The sequence below is a fragment of the Cheilinus undulatus genome, linkage group 13 (genome assembly GCF_018320785.1).
Source record: "Cheilinus undulatus linkage group 13, ASM1832078v1, whole genome shotgun sequence".
Lineage (NCBI taxonomy): Eukaryota > Metazoa > Chordata > Actinopteri > Labriformes > Labridae > Cheilinus > Cheilinus undulatus.
This window is the reverse complement of record NC_054877.1, coordinates 411,351-433,417: the sequence shown is the minus strand read 5'-3', so window position 1 is coordinate 433,417 and position 22,067 is coordinate 411,351. Positions and strand designations below refer to the sequence as shown.

The following is a 22,067-nucleotide window of genomic DNA, read 5'->3' as shown; positions in this document are numbered from 1 at the left end:
GTGCAGAGGGTAACCCCATGACTAAAGGTGTGTTTGTTAATATTTAGTTTTTCTCCTGTCTCTTCTCCAGCAGTAAGAAGGTTGAGACTGACGACGGGACGAGTGCTGCTAAAAAGGATTCAAAGAGGAAGAGAGAGTCTTCAGTCAGTGAAGATGTTGAGATAAAGTCTCCGCCCACGTCACCTCCTGAGGAGGAAGATGATGATGGTGTGCAGGTATGGGCTGATGATGTGCTGCTAAAATTAAAGCCTGACAAACAGGCAGAGGCCATGAATCCTTTACAGGTGAAGGTGCAGGTTTTACACCGGCCTTCTTTAGAGATAGAGTAGAAGTAACTTGGTAACCACAGTTTTTAAATGTCTTTCTATGACTGTAAGTTATGAATCCCATCCAGTTAGCAAATCCACCAAATATCAGTCACATAGGTTATTGAGAGGACAGCTGAAACGCTGATACCTCTGTTTCCCCTCTGTTTATCAGAAGCGCCGCTCCAGCCGTCAGGTGAAGAGGAAGAGGTACACAGAGGACCTGGAGTTCAGGATCTCAGAGGACGACGACAGCGGGGATGACTCACCAGCACCCAAGTCACCTTCATCATCGTCACAACAGCAGGTACAACTAACTCTGCTTTTCCCTCAATATTAGGGTTTTTTTCTGCTGAGACCCCAGGCTCATATGTGGGTAAACAGTAAACGCACAGTCACACTGCTTTTTCCAACAAATTCATAGAGTTTTAGAATTTATCTCAACGTTGTCTGAAAGAAATGAAGAATACCAACTTTAACATAAAACTAACACAGTTCTGTCCTGATGAAGGCAGCAGCAGAAAAAGCCTGTGTCATATTAGCAGACTGTAGACGTGGATTAATGGTCATCCTTACGTTTATGTGGACAGACCGCTAACAGAATACTTTAGTGCTCAGCGTTTGTGCGTAGGCTTTATTTAGCCTGCCTATGTACAAATGTTCTAAACTTCATCTGATTCATATCAGTGATAAAAATATTAGACCTGAGTTTTTCCCTGCCTCTTCCCTCATTTCCACATTCTTTCACCGTCTCATTAAGTCCATGTCACAGGTGCTCTTCACCTTTTTTTCCTCTGAATACAAATCAACGTTGTATGTAAGCCTACTCGCTACGTAAAAATGCTTTTTATCCCCAACAGAAGGCTGCGTTACTCCACAGGTAGTTCCACTACGTTTAAGTTCAGAAGTGTGGATTTAACTAGGCATAATTAAAGACATGAGTTAGAGGACGTTAATGTGTGTGAACCCATCATGATGTTGGAATAAAGCTGAAATAGCAGCTGATTGGTACAGTAGGTCTAATAAGCCCTGTCTTTACCAAGCGGCGGCCTCCAGTCCTGGAAAACGAAGCCAGTGCAAAAGTGCAAAAAACTGTAATACAGCCAGTGTCCACTAGAGGCTGTCTGCAGGAACACCAGAAGTCCCTTCTGAACCCTGTTAAACAGCTGGTTTTATACTAGAAATAAACTGGTTTACAGCCTGGTTTTATACTAGAAATAAACTGGTTTACAGCCTGGTTTTATACTAGAAATAAACTGGTTTACAGCCTGGTTTTATACTAGAAATAAACTGGTTTACAGCCTGGTTTTATACTAGAAATAAACTGGTTTACAGCCTGGTTTTATACTAGAAATAAACTGGTTTACAGCCTGGTTTTATACTAGAAATAAACTGGTTTACAGCCTGGTTTTATACTAGAAATAAACTGGTTTACAGCCTGGTTTTATACCAGAAATAAACTGGTTTACAGCCTGGTTTTATACTAGAAATAAACTGGTTTACAGCCTGGTTGACAGCCTGGTTTTATACTAGAGATAAACTGGTTTCCAGCCTGGTTTGATACAAGAAATAAACTGGTTTACAGCCTGGTTTTATACTAGAAATAAACTGGTTTACAGCCTGGTTTTATACTAGAAATAAACTGGTTTACAGCCTGGTTTTATACAAGAAATAAACTGGTTTACAGCCTGGTTTTACACTAGAAATAAACTGGTTGACAGCCTGGTTTTACACTAGATATAAACTGGTTTACAGCCTGGTTTTATACTAGAAATAAACTGTTTTACAGCCTGGTTTTACAGTAGACATAAACTGGTTGACAGCCTGGTTTTATACCAGAAATAAACTGGTTGACAGCCTGGTTTTATACTAGAAATAAACTGGTTTACAGCCTGGTTTGATACTAGAAATAAACTGGTTTACAGCCTGGTTTTATACTAGAAATAAACTGGTTTACAGCCTGGTTTGACACTAGAAATAAACTGGTTTCCAGCCTGGTTTTACACTAGAAATAAACTGGTTTACAGCCTGGTTTTATACTAGAAATAAACTGGTTTACAGCCTGGTTTTATACTAGAAATAAACTGGTTTACAGCCTGGTTTTATACTAGAAATAAACTGGTTTACAGCCTGGTTTTATACCAGAAATAAACTGGTTTACAGCCTGGTTTTATACTAGAAATAAACTGGTTTACAGCCTGGTTGACAGCCTGGTTTTATACTAGAGATAAACTGGTTTCCAGCCTGGTTTGATACAAGAAATAAACTGGTTTACAGCCTGGTTTTATACTAGAAATAAACTGGTTTACAGCCTGGTTTTATACTAGAAATAAACTGGTTTACAGCCTGGTTTTATACCAGAAATAAACTGGTTTACAGCCTGGTTTGACACTAGAAATAAACTGGTTGACAGCCTGGTTTTATACTAGAAATAAACTGGTTTACAGCCTGGTTTTATACTAGAAATAAACTGGTTTACAGCCTGGTTTTATACTAGAAATAAACTGGTTTACAGCCTGGTTTTATACTAGAAATAAACTGGTTTACAGCCTGGTTTTATACTAGAAATAAACTGGTTTACAGCCTGGTTTTATACTAGAAATAAACTGGTTTACAGCCTTGTTTTATACTAGAAATAAACTGGTTTACAGCCTGGTTTTATACTAGAAATAAACTGGTTTACAGCCTGGTTTTATACTAGAAATAAACTGGTTTACAGCCTGGTTTTATACTAGAAATAAACTGGTTTACAGCCTGGTTTTATACCAGAAATAAACTGGTTTACAGCCTGGTTTTATACTAGAAATAAACTGGTTTACAGCCTGGTTGACAGCCTGGTTTTACAGTAGACATAAACTGGTTTACAGCCTGGTTTTACACTAGATATAAACTGGCTTACAGCCTGGTTTTACAGTAGACATAAACTGGTTTACAGCCTGGTTTTACACTAGATATAAACTGGCTTACAGCCTGGTTTTACAGTAGACATAAACTGTTTTACAGCCTGGTTTTACACTAGATAAAAACTGGTTGACAGCCTGGTTTTACACTAGATAAAAACTGGTTTACAGCCTGGTTTTTTACTAGAAATAAACTGGTTTACACCCTGGTTTTACACTAGACATAAACTGGTTGACAGCCTGGTTTTACTCTAGAAATAAACTGCTTTACAGCCTGGTTTTACAGTAGACATAAACTGTTTAACAGCCTGGTTTTACAGTAGACATAAACTGTTTTACAGCCTGGTTTTACACTGGAAATAAACTGGTTTACAGCCTGGTTTTACACTAGAAATAAACTGGTTTACAGCCTGGTTTTATACTAGAAATACACTGGTGTAAAGCCTGGTTTTAAACCTAGAAATAAACTGGTTTACTGCCTGGTTTTATACTAGAAATAAACTGGTTTACTGCCTGGTTTTATACTAGAAATAAACTGGTTTACAGCCTGGTTTTATACTAGAAATACACTGGTTTACAGCCTGGTTTTAAACCTAGAAATAAACTGGTTTACAGCCTGGTTTTATACTAGAAATAAACTGGTTTACAGCCTGGTTTTATACTAGAAATAAACTGGTTTACAGCCTGGTTTTATACTAGAAATAAACTGGTTTACAGCCTGGTTTTATACTAGAAATAAACTGGTTTACAGCCTGGTTTTATACTAGAAATAAACTGGTTTACAGCCTGGTTTTATACCAGAAATAAACTGGTTTACAGCCTGGTTTTATACTAGAAATAAACTGGTTTACAGCCTGGTTGACAGCCTGGTTTTATACTAGAGATAAACTGGTTTCCAGCCTGGTTTGATACAAGAAATAAACTGGTTTACAGCCTGGTTTTATACTAGAAATAAACTGGTTTACAGCCTGGTTTTATACTAGAAATAAACTGGTTTACAGCCTGGTTTTATACCAGAAATAAACTGGTTTACAGCCTGGTTTGACACTAGAAATAAACTGGTTGACAGCCTGGTTTTATACTAGAGATAAACTGGTTTACAGCCTGGTTTTATACTAGAAATAAACTGGTTTACAGCCTGGTTTGATACTAGAAATAAACTGGTTGACAGCCTGGTTTTATACCAGAAATAAACTGGTTGACAGCCTGGTTTTATACTAGAAATAAACTGGTTTACAGCCTGGTTTGATACTAGAAATAAACTGGTTTACAGCCTGGTTTGACACTAGAAATAAACTGGTTTCCAGCCTGGTTTTACACTAGAAATAAACTGGTTTACAGCCTGGTTTTTTTACTAGAAATAAACTGGTTTACAGCCTGGTTTTATACTAGAAATACACTGGTGTAAAGCCTGGTTTTAAACCTAGAAATAAACTGGTTTACTGCCTGGTTTTATACTAGAAATAAACTGGTTTACTGCCTGGTTTTATACTAGAAATAAACTGGTTTACAGCCTGGTTTTATACTAGAAATACACTGGTTTACAGCCTGGTTTTAAACCTAGAAATAAACTGGTTTACAGCCTGGTTTTATACTAGAAATAAACTGGTTTACTGCCTGGTTTTATACTAGAAATAAACTGGTTTACTGCCTGGTTTTATACTAGAAATAAACTGGTTTAATGCCTGGTTTTACAGTAGAAATAAACTGGTTTACAGCTTGGTTTTTACACTAGAAATAAACTGGTTTACAGCCTGGTTTTATGCTAGAAATAAACTGGTTTACAGCTTGGTTTTTACACTAGAAATAAACTGGTTTACAGCCTGGTTTTACACTAGAGATTAACTGGTTTACTGCCTGGTTTTATACTTGAAATAAACTGGTTTCCAGCCTGGTTTTACACTAGAAATAAACTGGTTTACAGCCTGGTTTTTTTACTAGAAATAAACTGGTGTAAAGCCTGGTTTTAAACCTAGAAATAAACTGGTTTACAGCCTGGTTTGATACTAGAAATAAACTGGTTTACAGCCTGGTTTGACACCAGAAATAAACTGGTTTCCAGCCTGGTTTTACACTAGAAATAAACTGGTTTACAGCCTGGTTTTTTTACTAGAAATAAACTGGTTTACAGCCTGGTTTTATACTATAAATACACTGGTGTAAAGCCTGGTTTTAAACCTAGAAATAAACTGGTTTACTGCCTGGTTTTATTCTAGAAATAAACTGGTTTACTGCCTGGTTTTATACTAGAAATAAACTGGTTTACAGCCTGGTTTTATACTAGAAATACACTGGTTTACAGCCTGGTTTTAAACCTAGAAATAAACTGGTTTACTGCCTGGTTTTATACTTGAAATAAACTGGTTTACAGCCTGGATTTATACTAGAAATAAACTGGTTTAGGGCCTGGTTTAACACTAGAGATTAACTGGTTTACAGCCTGGTTTTACAGTAGAAATTACCTGTTTTCCAGCCTGGTTTTATACTAGAAATAAACTGGTTTACAGCCTGGTTCTAAAAACCAAACGTGTCTCATTGGCTAATGGTTTTATGTGCTCTCACTGTTCTGGAGGTGGAGTTTATTGTACCACAATGGTTTCGATTATATTTAGGAAAAACATCACTGGGCTCTGATTGGCGTGTCTCATTTGATTGACAGATAGCTCGACAGGCGGAGGCTATGTTTCTTTCAACCAGAGTGATAGCAGGCTGACAGGACGTCACGCTTAGTTGGCGGGCCATTAGGTTGATCCAAAGTTTGGTTGAGACCGTGGTTTCAATATGGAAGCCTCTGTGGATTGGCTTTGAGAGCGGTTTGAGTCGGCCTGCTGTAAGCAGACGGCTGGCGTCACACAGGGTTTGTCTGATTCTGCCTACAGTCACTTATCTTCACCCTTTTGAACCATTAGAACTATATTTTTCCTTGCTGGATTGCACCTCAGTGTAAATAAATGAGCCTACCATTGATGGGCTAATCAACAATAGAGCTCATACTCCTTGCGCTGACTTGAACAGCAATTTTCTTGGGATTTAGGGTCAGGTTAAAAAAAACAAGTCTAACATGTTGAGATTGAAGTGACAATTTTATAAGACTGGAGCCCTGCATCGGTCTTTTCTCGCTCATGTTTGCTCCTGCTGGATTTCTAACCATTATCACCCACTCCCACAACTCCTGCAACAGGTCTATCAAGTCCTGCACAGATTCTGACAGTCCATGTTGAGTATTCAGAATAGAAGACAGTGCGTTTAGTTAAAGGCGATACTGATGAGTTAACTTCAGCACCACCCTGATCCTGTCTGAGTGAGGGAAACCTCTAAGAGAACATCCATATCTTTGCCATGTGTAACGGTGCCACACAAGGATAAAAAGCAGCCTCTGAGCTTTAGACTGGTTTAACTCCTTGTTATGGTTTAGTAATAGCAATGTGACAGTGAAATTTACCGACCCTGTTAGCATACCATTTATTTTAAAGTCATACAGAGGGGGAGTTGTTTCCAGATCTCTGGAAAGGTCATGCGTCGTAAAAACTGCAGCACACTTCCGCCAGCTCTCACAGGCAGCAGACTAGTCTTTACTCTCTTTATGCAATGCTGTTACTGTCTTCATCATTAGCTGCTCAGTGCAATAAGGCCAATGTGCATGGAAAGGGGTGTTTTCCTCCCAGATGACTGCATAATGGCTCAGCGTCTCTGCATGTTGGTGTATGTGTAGTGGTGGGCCAGTGGTACAATAAGAGGACCATTGAAGCCGTACCTTTTGATTTATTATTAAGTTTTAGAGTGCACACTCTTTTGTGGAGCTTCAGCAGAGCGTCGCATGGCCTCGTGCTGTGAGATGCTGGCTGTGCGGAGAGAGACCCATATTTAACCAGCAGCAGCAACTACAGCTGACAGTACAGCAATGAAACCATGATTTCTCTGAATTATTCTAACATCTGACACATCTCCTGTATTACCTTATTTAATAAGAGCACAGAGAAGTGCTTTAAAGAGAGCTGACTTTGCTCAGTATCCAGGATCGTGAAGCAGGTGTATCATCCTTGTGGCCGTGTTTTAACAGAGTCCGGTAGTTTTACTCTTATGAGCTTGTAGCAAAGGGAACCTTTAAATTCAGGTCTGACGTCATTCCTGGTGCAGACATGACTCCAGAGGTAAATGGAACGCCTCGAATGATGACTTGGTTAAATGTTTGGGGATTTTAATAGAAAATCTGTGCGTATTTATGATTTTTCATGGCACCAGTTTTGAACCAGTTCTGCCTCGGAGTCCTCTGAATGGTATCAGGACAATTGGAGCAACGATGTGGTGTGCAAATTAACATAGACACGCTGCCGAGTGTAGAAGTAGGATTTAACAAAGCATTTCAAAAGCCTCTTCTGATGGTCATGGGCAATTTCAAGAATTCTTGAGTAAGCTTGGTCTGAATGTCCGATATTTGTATGCCTAGTTAGATGCTGGCAGCAGTGTTATTAACCTTCAGTTAAAGCTGGTGGCATGAAGGCATTTAAATAAAGTTTCTGTGTGTTTCTAGGATGTCGTCGAGGCAGAAGGGCCTGTGGTGGAGAAGATCATGGGCATGCGAACCACCAAGAAACAGGTGAGATCCTCACTCTTGTGTATGGACGAACACATGGTCACACCAGCTCGAGTCATGTTTAACGTCATCTGATTAGCCGCTCCGCAGCTGGCCTAATCAGATTATAAACACGCAGTGTGTGAGCAGCGTTGCTGTATTTCTGTGTATGCGTTGGCTCGCTGCTCTAACTGTGCAGGAGGCTGCGTGTACATCAGTGTGTGTTTGTGTCTACCCAGCTTTGTTTTAAAAGGCTTGTCTAAAGAAAGCTCATCCCTGAGCCAACACATGCACTCAGTCACCAGCCAACTTTCCTTTGCAAGCCAGCTGCCACTGGGTTACCCCCTACTTACACACACCCACACCCAAACACACACGCACGCACACACACACATGCACAGCTCATTCAGAGTTGACCCCAGGCTTGGCATAAAGCCAAAACCACAATGCTAGCTACGCCAGACGCCAAGCTTTCATTTCCTGGGGCAGTGTGTGTGATTGATGATTCATGGCATTACAGTAGTAGTAGCACGCTGGAGCGTGTGTGTGTTAGTAGTAGCACGCTGGAGCGTGTGTGTGTTACTGTAAGAATGGAGAATGGAAGTCAGCGGCTGCATTTAAAGGACCTGCTGTTTTTACACAAAGACTGTGACAATGATAGGCATGTTTTACTCATGGACCATGGACGTAGCTATAAATGCTGTGATTTTTCTTTTTCCTTTAGCTGGAGGAGAATGAAGTGGAGGTGGAGGAGTTCTATGTCAAGTTCAAGGGCTTGTGAGTAACACTTTCTTTCCTCTTCTTTACAAAGGCTTTTCAATAATCCGTTTTGTTTTTGTGAATATACAGGTGCATCTCAATAAATTAGAATATCAATGAAAAGTTAATTTATTTCAGTAGGTTATGACTTACAGTTAATGAAACCCAAAATTCAGTATCTCAAAAATTAAAATATTACATAAGACCAAAAAAGAAAGATTTTCATGCAGAATTATTGGCCCTCTGAATAATGTGTTCATTCCTGTGCTCTAATACCTGGCCAGGGCTTCTTTTGCATGAATTTCTGCATCAGTGCAGCGTGGCACATGGAGGCGATCAGCCTGTGGCACCGCTCAGGTGTTCTGAAGCCCAGCTCACTTTGATAGCAGCCTCCGACTGTTGTTGGGTCTGGAATATCATCTTCATTTAACCATTTATCGGAACTTTCCAGCAGGTGCCAAGTCCTGCTGGAATATAAAATCAGCATCTCCATAAAGCTTGGTCAGCAGAGGGAAGCATGAAGTGCTCCAACATGTCCTGACAGTGTCCTTGTCCTAACGTCTGTGTGTAGTGGCTCTTGATGCACTGACTCCAGCCTCAGTCCCCTCCTTGTGAAGCTCCCCCAGATTCTTGAATGGTTTTTCTTGACAATCCTCTCCAGGCTGCGGTTCTCCCTCATGCTGCTGCTCCTTTTCCTACCACACTTTTTCCTTCCACTCAACTTTCTCTGAATCTGCTTTGATACAGCACTCTGTGAACAAGCAGCTTCTTTAGCAATGACCTTTGACCTTACCCTCCTTGTGGAGGGTGTCAGTGACTGTCTTCTGGACCTCTGTCCAGTCTGCAGTCTTCCCCATGATTGTGGATCCTACCGACCCAGACTGAGAGACCATTTAAAGGCTCAGGAAACCTTTGCAGGTGTTTGGAGCTCATTAGCTGGTTAGGGAGTGACACCATGACTTTACAATATTCAGCTTTTTCACAATATTCTCATTTTTGTTTTTTTGTTTTTTTGCTGTAGGCCTTAATGGAATGTTCTGTATCTGCAACATGATGCAACATCTAATGGTGCTAAGAGTGCAACAAACCACAGCAGACACATTTTCTCAGATGCCTAATTGTTGGGTAGTGTAATGATAAACTAAACACTGCAGGCTCTGGTGCAAATAGGATGCAGTTGCTTTAAAAGTCTGTTCCCAACATGATCAACACCAGAGAAGACTTAAAACCAGGATTCAATCATTGTGAATGTGGCAGTTCTTTTATTTTCGCATGTGAACACAGCAGCGGTTGTGTTTTCATCAAACAACACTCAGCTGATACTGTGGTATCTCAGAGGTGAACATAGCTGCACTGTGCACATGCAGCACCAGTCCCTTAAATCAGCTTTTAGCCCTAATAAAGGATTACCATTGTTGTTTTTTATGGCAGTGATTCCAAGCAGTCCAGATCTCTTGCAGCTCTTCTGAGTGTTGTCATTCTGTTTGTGTCTCAGTTCGTACCTTCACTGTCGCTGGGCAGACCTGGAGGAGCTGGAAAAGGACAAGAGAATACATCAGAAGATCAAGAGGTTTAGGGCCAAGCAACAACTGAACAACTTTATAACTGAGGTAAGCAGTCACTCAAAATAACCCCGCTGAGAAAAATCCCTTTTCTCTTATGTCTCACTGAATTCTTCTTTTTTATCAGCGTTGGTTTGAAAAATTTAATTCTGTAAATGTGGGATGCAGCATGACATCAGTATCAGGAGAGAAGACCTTTGAATGTTGAATATCGGTATTGGCAGATATTTCTGCAGATATTTACACCTGATATATAAGGCAGTATAAAGTGACCAGGACACTCTTGAAAAGGAGATGTTTAATCTGAGTGAGGTTTTCTCCTGGTTAAATGAAGCTTAAATAAAATGAATACAACATAGCCATACACTCCAGAGCATTGGTTCTCAACCTTGGGGTTGGGACCCCCTTGGGGGGCACAAGACACTAAGAGGGTGTCACCAGATGCCGTAAAAAACTACGATTTTTTTATATAACACTGCTGCCACTTAACGCTAATTTTATCAGATGTTAACACATTTTCATCGCCTTTTTAACACCGGTTAAAGCACATCATTGCCACTTAAAACCCATTTTTTTCATTTTAAACCATTTCCATCACCTTTTTCTGCCCATTTATGTTCTTCAAAAATCCAATTTCACCACCTTTTTACCATTTTTTGCCATTATTAACAAATTTTAGCCATTTTAAACCCATTTAAATTCTGTTTTTAACCAAGTTTTTTTCATCTTAATAAGGCTGAAAGAATAAATAAAGATGTGTTTCTTTGATCGGAGTGGTTATTATTCAGGTCAAATATAAAATGTTTTTTCACAGCTTAATCCACTGTGGACCATGGCTTTGCTGACCTCCATGGTCCCCCAGTTTGACTGGGTCCCAGAAATCTCCCCCTTTATCCCTCCTAATGGAGAGCCTTGTCTGCACACGACTGTTTTTGAATGTTCCTGGCTGTTTAACCACCTTCAGGGTCCCCGGTCTCTGGCACCTTTATTTTTTGGGTTGAGGGCTGAAAAGGTTGAGAACCCTGCTCTAGAGGGCCCACTGTGAGCCCTGAACGGTGTGAATGAAGCTTCAACCTTAAACCAGTACCAGGCTGTCTACTTCTCTGCTCCGCTCTCAGCTCCACTGCACTCAGCCTCTCTGGGCTCTGGAGGCACTCGGTAACGTTTACAGTAGTAAAACGTATATCGATGTCAGCACTGGCTGAAATAAGTTCAGAAATATCAGAACTCTGCAGAAATCCACACTCGTTCATGTTATGATCAAGTACACATGGTAAAAGGGCGTTTCTTCAGTCATGTACACTTGTTTCAACCAAAGCTTCAGGCCTCTGAGCCCTCAACTCTACCTGCTGTCTCTGCAGATGGATGACGAGCCTTTTAACCCAGACTACGTGGAGGTGGACCGGGTCCTGGACGTTTCAGAGAGCACAGATGAAAATGGAGAGGTGCTTTAATCTTTCTGTCCTCCTTCATGGTTGGAGCCTGCACCTCTTATCCACATTCACTAAAGTCTCCTTTGTTATGTTGGTGAGCAGGTGGTGACTTTATACTTGGTGAAATGGTGCAGTCTGCCTTACGAGGACTCGACCTGGGAGCTGAAGGCTGACATCGACCAGTCAAAGATAGAGGAATATGAACGCATTGCAGCACGCACACCAGACACTAAAAGAGTGGTGAGTAGCTCTCTGGGTGTGAATCTGTCTCCCAGCCTCCTCCCTGGGGGTACTGCATGTGTGAGTTGGCCTGCTGCCCATACCCCCCCAAAACAGGTTTAAAGCTCCCTTAGCTGCTCTCCACAGGGCCGTGTTCTTGTGGTCTTATTCACACACGCATACGCCCCATTATTGTGGCCAGGCCAAACCACTAAGAGTGTGTTTAATGCTGAACAGCAGCAGCTGACGGGTCCAGGTCTTTTTTCTTGGGTTCATTCATACTGCTTTTCCTGACCTTTTATCCCGAAGAACCATGATGGGGGAATTTCTGCTGAAATGAACCAGATTAGGCCCACGGAGTCCTTCATACAGAAACACGAGTGTCTGTTAGTCCACCTTTCTCTGGTCTGGTCTAAGCAGTCTAGTGATCTGTGCTGGAAATGTCTGCAGAAGAATGAAGGTGACAGCTGCTGAGTAAACTTCTCATGATTAAGTCACACTTTACATCCCATTAAAGGGACACGCCCCTATATTTATTCATGATGCTAGACATTCAACAGTTGTTGTTCAAATGAGACATAAACAAACTAAAATGTCACTAGTGTAGAAAACCGGGTTGAACAGTGAGAATAGCCTTTGCCCACACGTTTTAGGTCTTTTAGGACTCTATGAATAGGAGCAACATTTTGTTTTGGAAAAGGATGAATTTTAATCTGTTTATCTGAGCCATCCTCAAACCACAAGACAATTTTTAAAAATGTAATGCACATTTTAGACACCGCAATCAGAGACTGGGATATGTAACGCTTATTATTATAGCAGTATAAATTAGTGCTGGGCAGTTAATAGAGTTCCAGTTTTAGCTCCCCATGATGGTCAAAATAAGATAACAGAGGCTAAACCACTGAGCCACATGCCATGATACCCTGCTTGTGTCATGTGTGGTAAACAGAGGATGCTCCCTGTCTGTAGAGCAGAGCGAGTTCTCTTAACGTGCTGAGTGTTTAAACGTATTTAAACGTTTCAGTTTCACATCATGAGCAAAAATGTGAGTGCAGCTCAGTCAGTGAGAGCGTTCATGCTCTGTGAGGTACAGAGCCTACTGAAGCAGAATCTGCTTTCATGGTAGGATGTCACAGCGATGCCCTGGAATACATTTCAAAGTAAAAGCACTTTGCTCTATGATAAAAACCAACAGCATTTTCAGACCGTGCTTTTATTCTGAAGTCGTTTCTGGGGCTGTTTCTTTGTCATTGCAGTCTCTTTACAAAGTTGTACAGACCTCTTCTTCAGGTCCCTGTCAGACTCTCTCCAGTCATAAATCACAGAGGCCGTTTGCAGACGACCACGTTTTAATGGTTTAAATCATCAGGTGACGTTGATAATCATCTCAGATCTCACTCTCTGACTCATGCATGCATGCTGTGTATTTTTCAGCACCTTTGTTTGTTAAATTGATGCCTTTAAATGTCACGGTAAAATGAAGAATGTGTTTTATTGAAAAACTTTTATTATAATGTAGCTGAGTACACACTTTCCTGTTGTTTTTTCCTAATTAAAGGAAAACAGTCCTTATGAAATTCAGAAAGAAATTTGTATATGTTGAAGCTGGGGCTGGGTTAACACAGTGATTGACTTATTTTAAATTCACGCACAGATGTAAAGTCAGTCAGTAGGTGGTTAATCAATCAGAATAATCCTGATGATTTTTGCAGTGATCGAAGAGCTCTAGTAAATAAAACATGGCTGCCAGAAATCACCTCATCAGTGAACTCAGAGTCTGAGTGCTGCATGAAGCCTTTACACTCATTCTGATCACCTCTGCATTAAAATAAACACCCACGCCCTTCCTAATGATTTAAGGATTAAAAAGCCTTCACATTCCATGTTTATTCCCAATATTACTGTGTGCCTAGGATCGGCCTCCAGCAGCTGATTGGAAGAAGTTGGAGGGTTCCAGGGAATACAGAAACGGTAACGCACTCAGGGAATACCAGCTAGAAGGCCTCAACTGGCTGACCTTTAACTGGTACAACTCGTAAGTAACACACACTTCCTGTATTTAAAGGTTCCATTTTTATCGTATTTATTTATTTATTTCAATTTTATTTATTTGTTTTTATTGATTTTATTTTTATTTATTTATTTTATTTGTTTCTATTTACATTTAATTTATATTTATTTGTTTATTCATTTAGTTTTATTCATTTATTTATTTATTTTTATGTATTTATTTGTGTTTTATTTATTTATTTCTATTTACATTTAATTTATATTTATTTATGTTATTTATTTTTATTTATTTCTATTTACATTTAATTTATATTTATTCATGTTATTTATTTATTTTTATTTATTTAGTTCTATTTATTTTTATTTCAATGTTCCGTTTTGTCCAGGCTGTTCCTGTGGCTCTCTAGCACAGTGTGCTTTAATGTGTAGTCCCTATGGTGCTGTCTTTAGAAGTCATTATATTATTGCACCAGGTATTTCCTGGCCTTTCTGTCATTTCTCAAAGCAGCATTAAGGTAGAGTAAGAATCGATCTAAGTCATGTAATCCTGGACCGGGTCCACAGCAGGTTAAGGTGGGGTTTAGTGGTACCCTGTCTGTGGGCGCTGGGATGTGAACAGGTTTGATGACATATATATTCATGATGCAAAGGTGACTTTTCTCTGTCCTCACAGACGTAACTGTATTTTGGCTGATGAGATGGGTCTGGGAAAGACCATCCAGTCGATCACATTCCTCTACGAGATTTACATGAAGGGCATTGAGGGGCCGTTCCTTGTAATCGCCCCGCTCTCAACCATCCCAAACTGGGAGAGGGAATTCAGGACTTGGACTGAGCTCAACGCAGTGGTCTACCATGGCAGCCAGGCCAGCCGCAAGACCATCCAGGCTTATGAGATGTACTACAGAGACGCACAGGTAAATAAAGGGAGCCAGAGCTGCTAGTGTGGACCTCTTCAACCTTTGGTTCTTGTTCTGATGCTCCTGGACAGAGTGTTTGAATTTTAACTGAAGTACAAACGTCTTCAACTTTGAACCTGGAGCTTTAATGTGAAGATGTTATACCAGAGTATACTAGTGCATCTCAAAAAATTAGAATATCATGAAAAAGTTCAATATTTGTTGTCACTCTTTTCTGAAAGTGAAAGCCATATATTATGTAAAGTCCCTTACACATAGAGGCAAGTATTTCAGCCTTTATTTCTCTAAATGCTGATTATGGCTGACAGATAAGAAAACCCAAAATTCAGAGTCTCATAAAATGAGAATATTGTGAAAAAGTTGAATGTTGTAAAGTCATGGAGTCACAGCCTAACCAGCTGATGAACCCCAAACACCTGCAAAGGTTCCTGAGCCTTAAGGTGGTCTCAGTCTGGGTCAGTAGGATCCACAATCATGGGGAAGACTGCAGACTGGACAGAGGTCCAGAAGACAGCCACCGACACCCTCCACAAGGAGGGTAAGGTCAAAGGTCACTGCTAAAGAAGCTGCTTGTTCAGAGTGCTGTATCCAAGACTTGGACTACAGACCAGCCCTAGACATGGACTACAGACCGGTCCTAGACCTGGACTACAGACCGGTCCTAGACCTGGACTACAGACCAGTCCTAGACCTGGACTACAGACCAGTCCTAGACCTGGACTACAGACCGGTCCTAGACCTGGACTACAGACCAACCCTAGACCTGGACTACAGACCAGTCCCTAGACATGGACTACAGACCGGTCCTAGACCTGGACTACAGACCGGTCCTAGACCTGGACTACAGACCGGTCCTAGACCTGGACTACAGACCAGTCCTAGACCTGGACTACAGACCAGTCCTAGACATGGACTACAGACCGGTCCTAGACCTGGACTACAGACCGGTCCTAGACCTGGACTACAGACCGGTCCTAGACCTGGACTACAGACCGGTCCTAGACCTGGACTACAGACCGGTCCTAGACCTGGACTACAGACCAGTCCTAGACCTGGACTACAGACCAACCCTAGACCTGGACTACAGACCAGTCCCTAGACATGGACTACAGACCGGTCCTAGACCTGGACTACAGACCAGTCCTAGACCTGGACTACAGACCGGTCCTAGACCTGGACTACAGACCAGTCCTAGACCTGGACTACAGACCAACCCTAGACCTGGACTACAGACCGGTCCTAGACCTGGACTACAGACCGGTCCTAGACCTGGACTACAGACCGGTCCTAGACCTGGACTACAGACCAACCCTAGACATGGACTACAGACCAACCCTAGACATGGACTACAGACCGGTCCTAGACCTGGACTACAGACCGGTCCTAGACCTGGACTACAGACCAGTCCTAGACCTGGACTACAGACCGGTCCTAGACCTGGACTACAGACCAGTCCTAGACCTGGACTACAGACCGGTCCTAGACCTGGACTACAGACCGGTCCTAGACCTGGACTACAGACCGGTCCTAGACCTGGACTACAGACCGGTCCTAGACCTGGACTACAGACCGGTCCTAGACCTGGACTACAGACCAACCCTAGACATGGACTACAGACCGGTCCTAGACCTGGACTACAGACCGGTCCTAGACCTGGACTACAGACCGGTCCTAGACCTGGACTACAGACCGGTCCTAGACCTGGACTACAGACCGGTCCTAGACCTGGACTACAGACCAGTCCTAGACCTGGACTACAGACCAGTCCTAGACCTGGACTACAGACCGGTCCTAGACCTGGACTACAGACCAGTCCTAGACCTGGTTACAGACCAGTCCCTAGACATGGACTACAGACCGGTCCTAGACCTGGACTACAGACCAGGCCTAGACCTGGACTACAGACCAGGCCTAGACCTGGACTACAGACCAACCCTAGACATGGACTACCGACCGGTCCTAGACCTGGACTACAGACCAGTCCTAGACCTGGACTACAAACCAGCCCTAGACATGAACTACAGACCGGTCCTAGACCTGGACTACAGACCAGTCCTAGACCTGGACTACAGACCAACCCTAGACCTGGACTACAAACCAACCCTAGACCTGGACTACAGACCAGTCCTAGACATGGACTACAGACCAGTCCCTAGACCTGGACTCCAGACCATTCCTAGACATGGACTACAGACCAACCCTAGACCTGGACTACAGACCAACCCTAGACATGGCTACAGACCAGTCCTAGACCTGGACTACAGACCAGTCCCTAGACATGGACTACAGACCAGTCCCTAGACCTGGACTACAGACCAGTCGTAGACCTGGACTACAGACCAACCCTAGACCTGGACTACAGACTAACCCTAGACCAGGACTACAGACCAGCCCTAGACCTGGACTACAGACCGGTCCTAGACCTGGACTACAGACCGGTCCTAGACATGGACTACAGACTAACCCTAGACCAGGACTACAGACCAGTCCTAGACCTGGACTACAGACCAGTCCTAGACATGGACTACAGACCAGTCCTAGACCTGGACTACAGACCAACCCTAGACATGGACTACAGACCAGTCCTAGACCTGGACTACAGACTGGTCCTAGACATGGACTACAGACCGGTCCTAGACCTGGACTACAGACCAGTCCTAGACAAGGACTACAGACCAGCCCTAGACATGGACTCCAGACCAGTCCTAGACCTGGACTCCAGACCAGTCCTATACCTGGACATGGACTACAGACCAGTCCCTAGACATGGACTACAGACCAGTCCCTAGACATGGGCTACAGACCGGTCCTAGACCTGGACTACAGACCAACCCTAGACATGGACTACAGACCAATCCTAGACCTGGACTACAAATGTGGTATTCCTCGTGCAGTCCACTCCTGAACCAGAGACCATGTCAGAAGGGTCTTACCTGGGCTGTGGAGAAAAAGAACTGGACTGTTGTGGTCTCAGTGGTCCAAAGTCCTCTCCTCAGATGAAAGTACATTTTGAATATCATTTGGAAATCCAGGTCCCAGAGTCTGGAGGAAGAGTGGAGAGGACCAGAATCCATGTTGCTTGAAGTCCAGTGTGAAGTTTCCACAGTCAGTGATGATCTGGGCTGCCATGGCATCTGCTGGTGTTGGTCCACTGTGTTTTATCAGGTCAAAGGTCAGCGCAGCCATCTACCAGGACATTTTAGAGACCTTCATGCTTCCTTCTGCTGACCAGCACCATGGAGATGCTGATTTCATTCTCCAGCAGGACTTGGCACCTGCCCACACTGCCAAAGGAACCAAAGCTGCTTCAGTGACCATGGAGTTACTGTGACTCTGACCTGAACCCCATAGAGAATCTATGGAAGATGAGAGACACCAGACCCAACAATGCAGATGACCTGAAGGCTGCTATCAAAGCAACCTGGGCTTCATTACACCTGAGCAGTGCCACAGGCTGATCGCCTCCATGCAACGCCGCACTGATGCAGTAATTCATGCAAAAGGAGGCCCAACCAAGTATTAAAGGCATAGAAACGAACAGACTTTTTTAGAAGACTGACATTTCTGTTGAAAATATCCTTTTTTATTGATCTTATGTAATATTCTAATTTTTTGAGACACTGAATTTTGGGTTTTCTTATCTGTCAGCCATAATCATCAACATTTCAAGATATAAAGGCTTGAAATATTTCACTCTGTGTGTAATGAGTCTATATAATATATGGGTTTACCTTTCAGGAACAAGTGATATTCTACATGATATTCAAATTTTTTGAGATGCACTAGTGGTATGGTGGGTGTGACCTGAACTGTTCACTCTCACCGTTCAATAATTAGCCTCTTAAACAGCATTGTATGGAGCTGTACTGTGATGGTATTGTCATCAGAGCATGCTCAGCTAATATCCCTCATAATGCAGCAGGTCTGTTAGCCTCGTGGTAGAGCAGCAGCAACATCACAAGAAGAAGTTCAGGTAAAAGATTGATCAAGGAGTTAGAAGATAGCGGACCGGTCACAGTAGGAGCAGATCGTCTCAGCAGTTCTGTATCAAAGTTTATGATGGTAGGAGTGAAATCACTGCTGTGTGAGATAGTCTGCTTACTGCGAGGGGAAATCTTCAGCCAGCTGGGGATGGACAGTGGTCCTCTGCTGTGTAAGCTCTTTACAGCTCTCTGTCTGTAAGACAAATATTGTAAGCTCTTGTTGTGCAATGTCCCTGAGGTCTCTGGAGTAACCTACAGTCAGCCTGGAAGAAAATAAGCTGCAGATATGGGGTTCTTACTGGCCCCTTACTCCTAATCTAGGTAGAGATAATCCCAAAGGTCAGCGTAGGCACTTTGTCTATTCCTCTACATCGCCTACTTTAACTCCAGAAGGCCAACACAAAAGAGTAGTTAACATGTACTGGATAGATATCCTCATAGCATGATTGCCTTCCTCATTTTTGGCCAAATTATCATATCTGCATAACTCTAATCACCTGCCGCTGATTTATTGTGCCTTATTTTTCTGAAAACCTTAAAATATGACTCAGGCTATTATGCTATGATGCTAACAATGTCGTAAACGTTTCTGTATGAGTAGAACAGCGTTCCTGCAGATCCTTGAAAAGTCTTAAATTGGACATTTAAAATATACGGATTCAAAATAATTTTAGTGTTGATTTTAGAGGTCTTAACATTTAGGAGGCACTTGCCTGTATCTCACATCCATTCTCCAGCCGCTGTTACACAATTCTGATCATTTTTATTGGTGTATACACTCATCCACGTAACAGTCAGCAGCATCCACAGCAGCCCTGTGTGTACATAACCTACCGGTCTGTCTGTGAGCCAGCCTCAGTGTGGGGGGGACTCAGGGAGGAGCCTTCACTGTCAGAGAGAGATTAGGGAAAGAAGAAGAAAAGAATTCAGCCAGAAAGAGAGGACTCGTCATTGTCAAAGCCTGCCCCAGAAAAACAGTAGCGACTACTTCAGCGTCTGACACGATGTGTCTGCGTGCAAAAGACCAATTCACACAGGAAATCAAACAGCAAAATAACCTGAAAAATCATCTAAAAAGCCACAAAACCCGACACTGATGCAGGGAGAGAGAAACAGGGAGGGCGACGGTCGGTTACCATGGTTACAAAACTTTTAAACTTTCTGTACATTAACAAGCTAATCCCTTTATTTTTGGTACATCATACGATTTCATATTTGTCTTTGTGTGAGGTAAGCTTTAGGTAGTCTTTATTTTATAAACGTTAAAGCAGTTAAAAGGCCTCTCTAATGTCATTTCAGTTTAAAAGGAAATTATCCATTTGTAAAACTTTAAACATCACAAATTCAAGCTAACTACAACAGAAGCTTTAGAAAAGAGGTTGTTTTTTAACAATCAATAATTCTGTATTTTTCAGATTATTTCATACAGTTTTCAAAATAAAAAAATAATAATTTAAAATCTGTATCTGAATGGAAAAATCTAATGCTAAAAATTTCCTTGGGGAGACCCTCAGACCCCCAGACTCACTGCTTAAAGGGGACGTATTTGACCCTTAAAGACAAGTTTCTATCGGTCTCAGAGGTCTGCATGTCTAAAACACCCTCTGTTTCAGCCCTGCTCAGGACCAGCTGTTTCTGTGTCTGTGGCTTTAAAGGTAATTAGCTCTCTGACTCCGCCCCTCTCAGGAAATAGATATGGCTTAATGGGTGTGGCTCACATCCATTAAGCCACAGGAGGACGGAACCTTCCTCCAGGGGGAGGGCCAACTGTACCTGGGGGCGGGGCTAACTCCCCACATGACATCATGACACATTTTCTGAAAGGTGGAGAAAGAGAGGGGAGAGGGAAGGGATTTTTCTGATTCTTGAGGGGATTGTGGACAGACCAGGGACACAGGTTTTAGTTAGAAAAGACTGAAAAAATAATTTTTGCATGAAATGTCCCCTTTAAAAAAACCTTGGACTGTTTTGAAACAGTTTTTTAACATCTGGTCTACCAAGTTACTCACTTAAAATTTTATGCAGCACACTTTTATTTTGAAAGGTCTTGATGTACTAGATACATTCTTCATCTTTTTGATAGTCTGAGTGTTTTGAATCAGGTCAGCACTCCCGCTAAAATGGCTTTTTGATGGAGCATGGGGCCTCTAATGGGCCATAAATCTTCACATTTGTGCACAAAAATGTCTTTGTCCTGTACTATTTGACATTTCATAAACAGTCCATTAGATTAGAATTAAGCTCTGGTCTGGTGTACTGGAAATTCTCACATCTTTACCACTCAAAAAAAGTTATTTTTCTGAGTTTAGGTCTTAAAAGTCTTAAATTTGATCATCAAAAGTCTGTAGGAATCCTGTAAAAGAACTATAAATTCACCTACTGAAGTGAAGCTGACAGTGGCCGTGTAGATAATAATAGGAGTGAACCAGAAGCCTCCTTTTCTCCTGCTTCTTTGAAGGTATTTTATTGAGCTGTTTTTAAAATATTTTTTTACTTTTGCTGTTTGATCCCCTGGTTAAGTGACGACCTCTTTCCTCCTCTGTCTCTGTTCGTCCATGAAGGGTAAGGTCATAAAGGGAGTGTACCGATTCCACGCCGTGATAACCACGTTTGAGATGATCCTGGCCGACTGTCCAGAGCTTCGAAGTGTGCCGTGGCGCTGTGTGGTGATCGATGAAGCCCACCGCCTCAAAAACCGAAACTGCAAACTCCTGGAAGGACTCAAAATGATGGACATGGTGAGTGGTGGCTATGGCAAGGGTTCAAACAGTGTTTCAGAAAGCACGCTGCAGTCATCGTCTTTGGCACACGGCACAGGGATGTGGAGGTTGAGCAGATTTTTGTTGCATGGTTAAGTTAGTTTTGTTTACACTTAAGCACTTTTGATGACTTAAAGATAAAACGTGTGAAATATCTATTTAAAAAGTGTCCCTTCCTATGTGACGTATGATTTCTAACTGAGGTCTTAACATACCAAGAGCGTCCTCCAGTTTCCAAAGATGGAGAATTCTGTCTAACTGTAAAGGGACGTGTCCTGTCACCTTGTTCAGTCGCCCAAACTCACCTCCGTAACATGGAAACTCCAAATTATGCATTTTTAGTGGGTTGAGATCAGCACTGCTCAGCGTCGCCCACCTCTATTTCCTCCTCTCAATACCACTTCCTGTTTTGTATCGAGAAGTAGACAGCAGCGATGTGCGGAGCTAGGCAGCGCTGGTCTCTGTTCGTCATATTGTGCCATTGTTTTGATTTTAAGCCCCATGGAAGGGGAATTTTACACATGGTGCATCCAAGACGAATCCGCTGGCTGGCTCTTTTAGGGAATGTTGTCCTGCACATCTGAAAATCCTCTTTGGTTCCATTTTAAAATGCTCATTATTTCTTTCCCTCTCCTTTCCTC

The 22,067-nt window shown here is 42.2% G+C and overlaps 1 protein-coding gene across 2 annotated transcripts in view; it reads left to right on the top strand.

Moving 5' to 3' along the window:
• chd7 (chromodomain helicase DNA binding protein 7) overlaps positions 1–22,067 on the top strand; it is a 106,574-nt gene that overhangs the window by 36,383 nt on the left and 48,124 nt on the right. For both annotated transcript variants that reach the window (XM_041802586.1, XM_041802585.1), the window contains exons 4-13: positions 71–215; positions 481–612; positions 7,737–7,802; positions 8,503–8,555; positions 10,033–10,147; positions 11,461–11,544; positions 11,635–11,772; positions 13,668–13,789; positions 14,438–14,681; positions 21,229–21,405. In XM_041802586.1, the coding sequence (XP_041658520.1) occupies positions 71–215; positions 481–612; positions 7,737–7,802; positions 8,503–8,555; positions 10,033–10,147; positions 11,461–11,544; positions 11,635–11,772; positions 13,668–13,789; positions 14,438–14,681; positions 21,229–21,405 (1,276 nt within the window). The remainder of the gene's footprint in view (positions 1–70; positions 216–480; positions 613–7,736; positions 7,803–8,502; positions 8,556–10,032; positions 10,148–11,460; positions 11,545–11,634; positions 11,773–13,667; positions 13,790–14,437; positions 14,682–21,228; positions 21,406–22,067) is intronic.